The 10,183-nt window shown below is 31.6% G+C and overlaps 1 protein-coding gene across 1 annotated transcript; it reads right to left on the bottom strand.

Moving 5' to 3' along the window:
• Nucleotides 1–1,311: 1,311 nt before the first annotated feature.
• On the bottom strand, nucleotides 1,312–7,450 carry LOC107018502 (GDT1-like protein 4). The gene is made up of 13 exons (XM_015218998.2): nucleotides 7,249–7,450; nucleotides 7,077–7,145; nucleotides 4,766–4,825; nucleotides 4,614–4,661; nucleotides 3,861–3,946; nucleotides 3,717–3,753; nucleotides 3,593–3,640; nucleotides 2,629–2,697; nucleotides 2,504–2,548; nucleotides 2,352–2,413; nucleotides 2,012–2,084; nucleotides 1,822–1,923; nucleotides 1,312–1,579 (listed from the first exon to the last, which is right to left on the bottom strand). Exons 1-12 carry the CDS (start codon nucleotides 7,267–7,269, stop codon nucleotides 1,855–1,857), a joined length of 687 nt encoding a protein of 228 aa, XP_015074484.1. The 5' UTR covers nucleotides 7,270–7,450; the 3' UTR covers nucleotides 1,312–1,579; nucleotides 1,822–1,854.
• Nucleotides 7,451–10,183: the final 2,733 nt, after the last annotated feature.

The raw sequence follows: 10,183 nt of genomic DNA, 5'->3' as shown, positions 1-10,183 counted from the left end.
CGTACACTCAACATCTCTTTCGTGCTTTGCTGACGTAAAATTTGTCTAGAATATGATAATACTAACAAAACCTAGTGGGAACGAAAAATAGCCAAAATGATTAAAACTGATACTAAACTCAACATAGATTGCTTGTACCTAGACATAATTTGTTGCAAAATATTCAAGGTGGTCTTTTTAAAAAATTTCAGACATGTCATCGTCATATAGAAAGATATATTAATAGTAGAACATTGTCATCCTCATCCAAGTATTCAACAAAATGAATGATTGCTAATTATTAATGACTAGGTAGCTTGTTGTGAACAATAACTATAATAAATTAGGTGTAATTTTTCAAACGAAATTTGAGAAGTGAAAAAAATAAAGTATACATGAATCATAGTTTATTGTTATTTTTTGTGGGATGGAAAGAATGTTTCTGATTAATCCTTGACTATCCTTGTTTCTTTTATTTGAGTATGAAACTGATAATGTAAACAAGCTTGCATCACTATCTCAATATTATTATTAGTTTTGGTTTTAAAATAGGAGATGCCTATATAGATTTAGGTACATTGTATCTTGTACATATAATCACTATTTAAGCCTTTTTGTTTATATCTTTTATTTAACAGTGTCATCCACTTTTATGCTAACTAACAATTAGTACTCACACTATCTCATTTTTAACAGTCGTTTTAATATGTTTCATGCTTATTTTAAAAATGTCGAATATAAGAAATAGTTTACTGCTTTTATTTGGTGAATATAAACTGATTTATTCAATATTATAGAATATAGTTTGAACATAATTGCCAATTTTAATCTTAAATTTTGAAAGTGCTAATTATTAAGGGACTATTTTTAAGCTAAAGAGTCAAAATGAGAGGTAGTACTTGCTACTTGGTATCACTATATTTTTTTACTTTGCAATATTAATGTTGCTTAGATTCTCCGGAATATTGTTGCACTCGTATTGAATCCTCAAAAAATGCATAGATATAGCCTCAAGATAATATGGAGTCATTACTCATAAGGTTACACAACTATCGAAAATTTGACTACATATGTCAGAAAGTTCCACATTTAAAGGTGAAACACTCAATAACAAAGGAAACTCCATATCCAAAAGCTCGAACTTCAAACATCTGATTAAGGATGAATGAGTACTCTCTACTCCCGCACAATACTTATTGGTAATTTGAGTATTTATTCTACTTTTTCTTTTAATCTCATTGTTACTCAAATTATATCAACCATTGAATCACCTGAGATTTCCTCCAGGTAGTAGTCAAAAAATGGAAAGAAGAAAAAACAAATGCACAGATACAGAAGAACGAAAAACTGTAGTCCATAAAGCGCTCAATGAGAATAAGCTTATCATAAGCAAATAGAGTCTACATATTTGCCTTGCAGCGAAAAGGTTAAAAATAGTGGCTGCCTGCCTTGGACTAGACGCGGAGCCTTAATCTAAATTAACGAAACAAATATCTAATTAGACAGTGTTTAACCGATTTGCTTGCTTTATGTAGTCGTTGTACCTTTCATACCGAGGAGTTCAGCAAACAAAATGTGCATCTAGACTATCATTCATTTCCTGCATAAAAGTAGTGACCCAATGTCAATCCACTCATCATCAAACACAGGCAATTTTTTAGCTACTAATTGTTCTATGTGAGCGTGCAGTAATTCTTCTGCCTTCTTTCTTCTTAACGATGGCAGAGATAAGCCTTGTATATTATCCAGCAAATGTGTAACAATAGCATTTACTTTGGTATTCTAACGTCAGATATAGAACTGTTTCATGCATAGCAGAATGGAGAACTAGTCAGGACTAACCGGAGAACAGGGTTCATAAGATAAACGACATGGTTACTCGACTGTTGAAAGGTAGGACTGAATTCCGAAAACAATGAATAGAGATCCACCAGCAAGTCCCACCTACATTAAGAAATAACTCTGCTCTCAAGAAAGTGGACAAAAGAAACATAGGGCATAAGCAAGAGCAGACGTAAAGTAAATCACTCACTATTCTTTCAGATATTGAAGATGCAAGACTTTTCCCTCCTAGGACGGCAGTTGTAGTACACAAGGCTTGTCCCCTGAGAAAGATTAACAACATCATAAAACTGTGCATCTAACTGATTCTCAACCGCAATTATGAGACTATTTATATTGAGAGTGCTTGTATTAATGTCTTTGACTCTCTTCTTTTTTTTTTGGGTCAACCATAAAACCTAATCAGCAAAAAGATTATTTGACTTCAGATTTCAGACGAGGCACAGGAGCCACAAAGCAATATCAGAATGGCATTCATAGTTGAGAACATAAGAAGTCAACAACATAAGGCTTTAAGTCGAGAAACCTACAGTATTCCTCCAAGAACAACTCCTAGTGGATTCTCATCGGCAGCCAAACCAATGGTAGCAAGCTGAAAATTTGTTACAACTGCTAAAATTAGGAGTGATCTCAGAAGTTTGTGCAGATTTTACACTAAAACACTTGATGTGCAGTTGCATACCTGGCTCTTGTCACCCCATTCACCAAAGAAGGTAATTGAAAATGCCTGCAAAATTAAGGCATTATATATTGTTGTTTCTTAACAATGACCTTCACATTCCAGGTAGCTATTTAACAGATATTAACCTTCAGAAGGATGGGTGAGAAGAATTGAGCGAGAAGAGGCTGCCTCTGCTTCTTTAAATCATCAGAATGCTAGAAAAAGATAAAACTTTGGTAAGGCTATTGACAAAGGTATGTGTTTTTCTTAATAAAATTGCAGCAACTTTACACCTGTTATTATGAGAGCTAGCAAATCAAAAAGATGAGAATCTGATAACAGAACATCAGGAGAGAGCAAATACATCTTTAAGAGTTTTCATCTTGGGACATATTTAATGGTTTAATTCATGGACAAGGGACTTGTATATATCAAATAGGCTGTAATTTAAAAAACATGATCCTTCACCCAAACTGAAATCCATTATAATATACTAGGAAGGAGGATAATAGAGATAAGTGGTACGTATACAAAGGTCTAGAAATCAGCATTCGGGACGGACGAATTAGAGTTAGTCAGAAAGAGAAAGTAAGGTTGCTCTATTTTGAGTTCAGTGAACATAAATGCTCAATGGTGTTGAATGTGTGAGAATCCTCATTAGAAAACTCAGATAGCAATGGTGTTAGTATACATTCATCAGAAGAAGATGGCTAACTAACAAAGGTGTTTTGTTGTTTATATTGATTTATCTTCTTCTTCTTTTTGTCTACTTGAGGCATTTTAGTCAAGTTTTCAAGGACAACACCTACTTCACAGTCGGACGATAAAATTTCAGTATGCATACTACCCTCTCAAACAGAGAGGTGCTAGAGGATTAGCATTCATAACTGGAAAAAATCTTAATCAATAGCCCACCCGCTAGCATTTCAATCGAGTAATAAGATAGTAAATTGCTGATATGGAGATTGGCAAGAGGTTAATAGTTTCCTTCTCATAACAGAACCGTCATTTTCGTTTATCTTAACAACAACAAAGTCTTAAGACTTACTTTCAAAAAAAGAAAAAGGAAAGAAAGGATATGCAAATGTATACTATGAGCAGGAATGCTACCTGATTCTTCTCCTTGGTTGCTCCACCATTAGCTTTTAGATCAGCATCCTACTTGCACCATGTAAGGTAAAAATAAGAAAAGCTAAATTGATGTATGCTAATATGTAATTGGAAAAATCCATACCAGCTGGGCTTCAACTTCATCCAAATCCTCAGCTTCCCTGAGGATAAAATTAGAATTAAATTAATTAAAAGTTATTGTGGCATACAGATATTAGAGATCGGCAGAAGAAGTATAATCAGAAGTAAGCAGGAACCAAATGATTACCCATCATGGAATGCATCCCACAAAGACCATACTCCAAATCCCAAGAACAACAGTGTTGTAATATGATGGGTCCATTTGCGGGACACCTGTGGAGAGTATGTATGAAATTTTATGCTTCGTGCAAATAAATTGACATAATTAAAAGCAGATTACAAAGTGCTTTGTACAGAATTAGGTAGTGAAATTTAACGAAGTTGCAATAATATAGTTCTAGATCATAATGATAGCGAACTTAAATGAACCGGAATACATGTCTCATCTGATTAACTCTAAATGCACTCCATACACATCTAAAGCATGACAAGATCCTCTATTTGCTTGTACGAATATGAGATACCAACATAAATAATGGATGCATACGTTCACTAGGATATATTGCAAGTTTTTACCATTATTTTCAGATTTTTCACTTTACAATATACAGCACGTGCTATTTTTGGTAGGTACAGACAGCTTATCACATTTGATACAGTAAGAAAGCAAGATGACTGTTCAAGTTGCCCGCGACTGATCACTAGCACAAGGCACAGACTTTGAGATAAATAATAGCAGCACTGTTTCTGTTATCAGACATAATGCCTCTGTTATCGGAACTACTAGGATGTGCAAACCGTTTCAATAAGAACAGGATATATTATATTTCAAGTTCTGCTTATGACTTTAAATCAAATATGATAGACAGCTCAAGTAAAATACAAGATTACCAGTTCACCACCAATGTACTCAAAGAGATTGCAATTAGATTAAACTTACCAAATTGGGAGCAGCCCAACCAACAACGGCAGACAGAATGGTCATTACCTACAGCCACCAACATTTCAAGGGAGACTGTTATCACCCACGATATAAAGAAGGGAATGTCAATAATGGTAAAAGCGACCAAGGAAAGGTGTATGAAGTCTTACAATTAAAGCCCCAAGGCAGCCTGACAAGACGAGTCTCCTAGGATGACGCATCGCCAAGATCTTAAAATGGATGAAAAATTGTCAAACAATAAGTGAACTTTTCAGAAAATATTCTGAAAACATAAGAAACGTAGATGTTTAAGATGAGGACATCAGAATAAACTAGAATTCTAACTTATTGCCAAAACCTTTTAGTAAATAAAGCAGCAGCTAAATGGTTAGATGCCAAAATAGTTTAAGCAGAGAAGTAATAATCTGAAAGTTCAGCGAAATGAAATTCAACATATTGCAAGAGAACTGATGGACCACAAGTTTAGTCTCACAATTACCAACACTAGTTTGTGTTATATGATTCAGTCTTCCTATTAAAGGATAAAGAAGCATTACAATGAGCACATTCTGGGAATGCAATACTATGGCCTTCATCATCATTGGCAGACTTTTAAATTTCCAATTAATAGTTGCTGGTTTAGTTTATGCGCAACTTAAGTAGGTGATGATACAACCATAGCTCTAAGTTAAATACTAGTCTAAGCTCGAACAGTGCCGAATTAATAAGGTCCAGTAGCAAGCTAAAGAATACAACTTTTTGGTATACAAAAATCACATAGAATTGGCTGTAGATGAAAATTGTATCATGTCTGAAAGAGTCTCTTTTGCTGATGTACAAAAGCAATGAACTGAGCAGACTTTTTGGGAGGGTGTGATGAACGTTGCTCGGACTCCGCACCCGTGTCGCCACGAACCCGTGTCCGATTTGGTCAACCGATTTTGGGTACTTTGACCAAAATCTATGGAGAAAGTCTGGACAATTTTAATGATTTCTGTGATCAATACAAAAGCTAATGTGAAATTAAAGGAAATCGAAACTAAAATATAAAAATTTTTATGTCACTCCATTTCCTTTGATCTCCTTTTAGGATTCTCCACAAGTTCTCCGCATAATATTTTATAATTTAGATTTTATAACTCTAAATTAATATTTAAATTATTTTTAGGCGAATCCGCACACCCGTATCCATGGATCCATATCCCAAATCTTAAAAATTAGATCACAAAGAATCCGACCTTTAGATCCACACCTATATCGGACATCACACCCGAGTCCGAGCAACTTAGCAGTGAAATAAGAACAATATCTTCTTCTTCTTTTGGAATTTGTTCTTCTGAAGTGGAATTACTTTTTGCAATTAATAAGTGTAATCTACAAACTAAAAGAATAATTGAGAGTAGAATAACAAAGCATATTAGAATTTGTCCTCCTTCCATTGTAATGTTTAGAATTCCATTGCCACTCAGCTATAAGAATCTCAGGTTCTAAAATATAAATAAAGATAATAGGCTACCTGGTACACCCACTTCAAATACTACTAATATAGAAACAATATCAAAAGGAATGGAATGAAAGGGTAGGTAACTTAACGATACAGCAATCAAGAACAGTTCTCAACAATCTCTCCACCCCAACCCCAACCCCACACCCACCCCCCAACCCAAAAAAAAGAAGAAAAACTAAAAGATTTAAACAAGAATAAATTTTAAAAGACCACAATAGAAGTCGAAGCAATCACTGGGAGTTACTGAAACCAAAGAACCTAAAAAGTTTCTACCTTTGCAAAGTATTAACAGAAACGCTCTGCCATTCACTTGGATATTAAGTGAGTTGAGCCGTTAACACAACTTAGTAAGTAATATCTAAAACTCAGAATCAAAAACAGCAGCAATTCGATCAAGCTTTTGAACTAGTTTGAGCTTGCATATTAACTTGACCAAAAAAAGCCTTCCTTTCTGGCATATACAAACTCTGTGATTTACTCGTCAAATAAAACAAAATAATAACTCAATGATTCATCTTGCATAGACCAAACCTTAAACTGCATTACTCCGCTAACTCAATTTTTAACTCACTCTTGAGCTCCCAGCTACCTTCCATAATCACACACATTTTCAAGCACACATAATTCAATTAATCAATATGTTATGCCTCAATCTCAAATAAATTGAGTTTCGCAATACAAATCCTCTATTCCACCACATTTTATTCAAAATAGCAATAACTAATCGTTCTTTCGATACAAATAAGAATTCTCTTAATCAACTCTCCAAAAAACTACAACTAACAGTCAAAACAAACACAAAAATCCAGCTCATTTCGAATAACCGTGGTGTCCAAGTCAGCTACCACACACCTCAACTAATTCTACTGGTACCTACTACCTCCCAGCAGCACAACACACACAGCACAGGCATCGAGTTATTCTAAATTTCTATCCATCAAACATAATTCCAATTTAATCACAATAAATCTCACCGCAGCGGCGAAGAAAGTCTTGTCTCCGATCTCAGATAGCACAGTCATCGCCAGAGACTTCGTAAACCCCTAATAAATCCCCGAAAAAATATCAAATTGATTTCATTCAAAGCATATATATATACATATAAATGCATACAAAAACAACGAAAGAGGAGAAGAAAAGGATTACCTGCGCCACTGAAAGACTCATCTTCAATTGCTCTTCGAAGTCAAGCTTGAAGAGAGCAATTTATATATATATATATATATAGTTGAGAATATTGAAGGGGGATCGAGTTCTTCGAGCTCTCTCTCGGTTGAAAAAATGGCGAGGCGCGTGGTATTAATGGTGTATAAGAAAGGGTTTTTCAGAGATGTGAAGTGACATGGCAGGATACGTATTACATTCTTTATCCGATCGTTAATATTATTTGGTATTCGATATGATGTTTATATTTATAAAAAATTATTAAAATATTAAATGAGTATATTGTTATTAATATAATTTCTATATATTATACTAATATTAATATATTAGTATAAAATTAATTGTTTAGTAATTGAAATTTTTGACAATTATATTATCATCAAATGTTTTTTTTTATGTAATTGATAGAATTTGGAGAGGATAGAGTATATATCGATCTGATTGTTATTTCGTAAGGATAAAAAATTTATTTTCAAAAAACTACAAATTCAAAGTAAAAAGAAAAATAACCAGTGAAGGAATCATAACAACTAATAAGGAAACAATTAAACCTATGAGAAAGAAATAACAGTAATATTAAAATAATGTGATAATTAAAATACAATAAACAACATATAATACATGTTAGATATCAAAAATAAAAATTATTATGTGTTTAACCTTATGACCTTCTATCTTGATTTGGTGCATGACCTCCATATCTTTCTATCTAACGTCATGTCTTAGGTAATATGAAGTTGAGTTATGTCTTGTTTAATTATTTTCCGTTACTTTTTAGGCCTATCTCTCTCTATGTCCAACCTCTCGCACCTCTACACTAGGGTGTCTGTGTATCTCCTTTTCACATGGTCAAATCATCTCAGTTTACTTCCGTCATCTTGTCCACCACGAAGGTCATTCTCACCTTGTCTCGAATATCTTCATTCTTAATCCTATTGTTCTTAGTATCCCGACTTTTATAAAATTGATTAATGAAGAAAATTATCTATACTTTCGTTTTAATATTTTTTACATATCTAGTGTATTAGTATGATATAATTAAGATATTTTTTTAAAAAGAATTCTTAATTCTCTTTTATATGAGTATATGTAAATTAAAATAGAACAAATTATCATATTATAAAATATCAAAATCAAACTTAATAATATTAAATCATATCAAATTAATTTGACATGTATGTTTTCAAAAATTAAAATTTTCAATACCGTATCATATCATGATCAAGTAGGTGAACGAGTGTGATAGGATGAACCTAAAAATACGAATATTTCCACTTGCAGATTAAATCACGTGATTTAAGTATAAACATTATTGTTATTATTATTTGTAGGAATTTAGGGAAATTTCCTTCGATTTTGTACTGTTAATTCATGTACTTGATTACTCACAAATTTGTGATCAAAATGCCAAATCTTAAGAAGCTTCATAGACCATGGTGTTATAATTGTTGTTTGATTGCAATTTGGTTTATATAAGTTCCATAATCTATTCGTTATATATTTTTTTCTATGAAGATTAAGATAGAAAATAATGAAATCTTTTAATAATCTATTATTATAAATCTTGGACTTTTGCAAAGAACAAAGTTATAATTTTTAATATATTTTGAAAATACGTCATACATAATAATTGGTACTCCAATAATTTCATTATTTCACGTTTTACGTTGCTTTATTTTATTTTTGATTTGTTTTATCATTTATGTTACGAAAAGTCAAAGGATAGTGCAAGCATCATGTTTTCTAAACAACTAGAAAATTGATGATTAGTACCCTCATATGTTTTAATTTGTTTAATTTGATTTGAAATAAGATAAGATTGATTAAAGTTTAGTAATTTTGAAATTTTTATTATTTTTAAAAAAGAATATATACGTAAAACTACATAAAAATATAATAGTAAATAATTTAAAATATTTTCAAAAATTATAATTAAAAAATATTATATTATCAAAAATAGTAACTAAACCAAAAAACTGAAGTAGAGGAAGAATATTGTATGATAACTTTGTAACGTATTGAACATACGTACTAAGTATTAATTAACTTCAATTAATCTCCAACACAAAATAAGAGATAGAAAACTACAAACAAAACAGACAAATTAAGCTTTAACAAAACTTTATTATGCCAAAAAGAAAATATTCTATTTTGGGTTTGCTAACATGTTAATACTAAACATTTTAATGGTCATACATCCCAAGACAATTATAATGAAAGGTCCATTTTTTAGGACGGTCTTTTTTTATAATATTTTTTTAATTTCTAGAGATTCGAATTAAAAAATTACAATTAAAAATGAAGAAATTTCAATCATTTCACTACAATCCATGTCAATAGATTTATCATGAATCAGGGCTAAGGCTTGATCTAACGTAATGATATATGTATAATTATCCAACAACACTAATTAACAACTTTAATTATGGAGTAGTTGTATTGATCAATAATAGTAATTCCTATTGGTGATTTTTTAAAAAATTGATACGATGCAAATGTTATGAAAAGATTTTCTTTAAAATTTCTTAAGAGTTCTTATCTTTTTAATTTTGCTCTAATGACTCAAACTCACAATTTTAGAGTTGCAGATGAAAGGTGCTTACGACATTACCATCTAAGCAATCTCTCTTGTCTTATTGTAGGGTTTATGTTTATTTCAAATGCATTTTATGTTAAGCATATATGTTTGTCACCATCTATAAACTTTCAAAATATGGCTAAGAGAATTGTTAAATATAGCAATAATACTAATTATATGGTGTTTACTTGTTTTATTTCTAACCTCATTTGAAATGTTGAAATATTGTGGTTCTATACGAATGAAAATCATTAATTAAACAATATTAAAATATATTACTTCCGTTATTTATTTTATTTGTTCACTTTAAACTTTGTGTTATATATATATATATATATA

Source organism: Solanum pennellii, chromosome 5 (assembly GCF_001406875.1).
Source record: "Solanum pennellii chromosome 5, SPENNV200".
NCBI classification, from domain to species: domain Eukaryota; kingdom Viridiplantae; phylum Streptophyta; class Magnoliopsida; order Solanales; family Solanaceae; genus Solanum; species Solanum pennellii.
This window is presented reverse-complemented; position numbering and strand designations above follow the sequence as displayed.

What these genes read in the sequence shown, in the direction of transcription:
- LOC107018502 (XM_015218998.2), bottom strand. Translation starts at nt 7,269, where the DNA reads ATGAGTCTTTCAGTGGCGCAG. An exon ending in GCTGCCTTGGGGCTTTAATT is followed by an intron (nt 4,662 to 4,765) that starts GTAAGACTTCAT and finishes TGGTGGCTGTAG; the next exon opens with GTAATGACCATTCTGTCTGC. An exon ending in GTTGGGCTGCTCCCAATTTG is followed by an intron (nt 3,947 to 4,613) that starts GTAAGTTTAATC and finishes TACTCTCCACAG; the next exon opens with GTGTCCCGCAAATGGACCCA.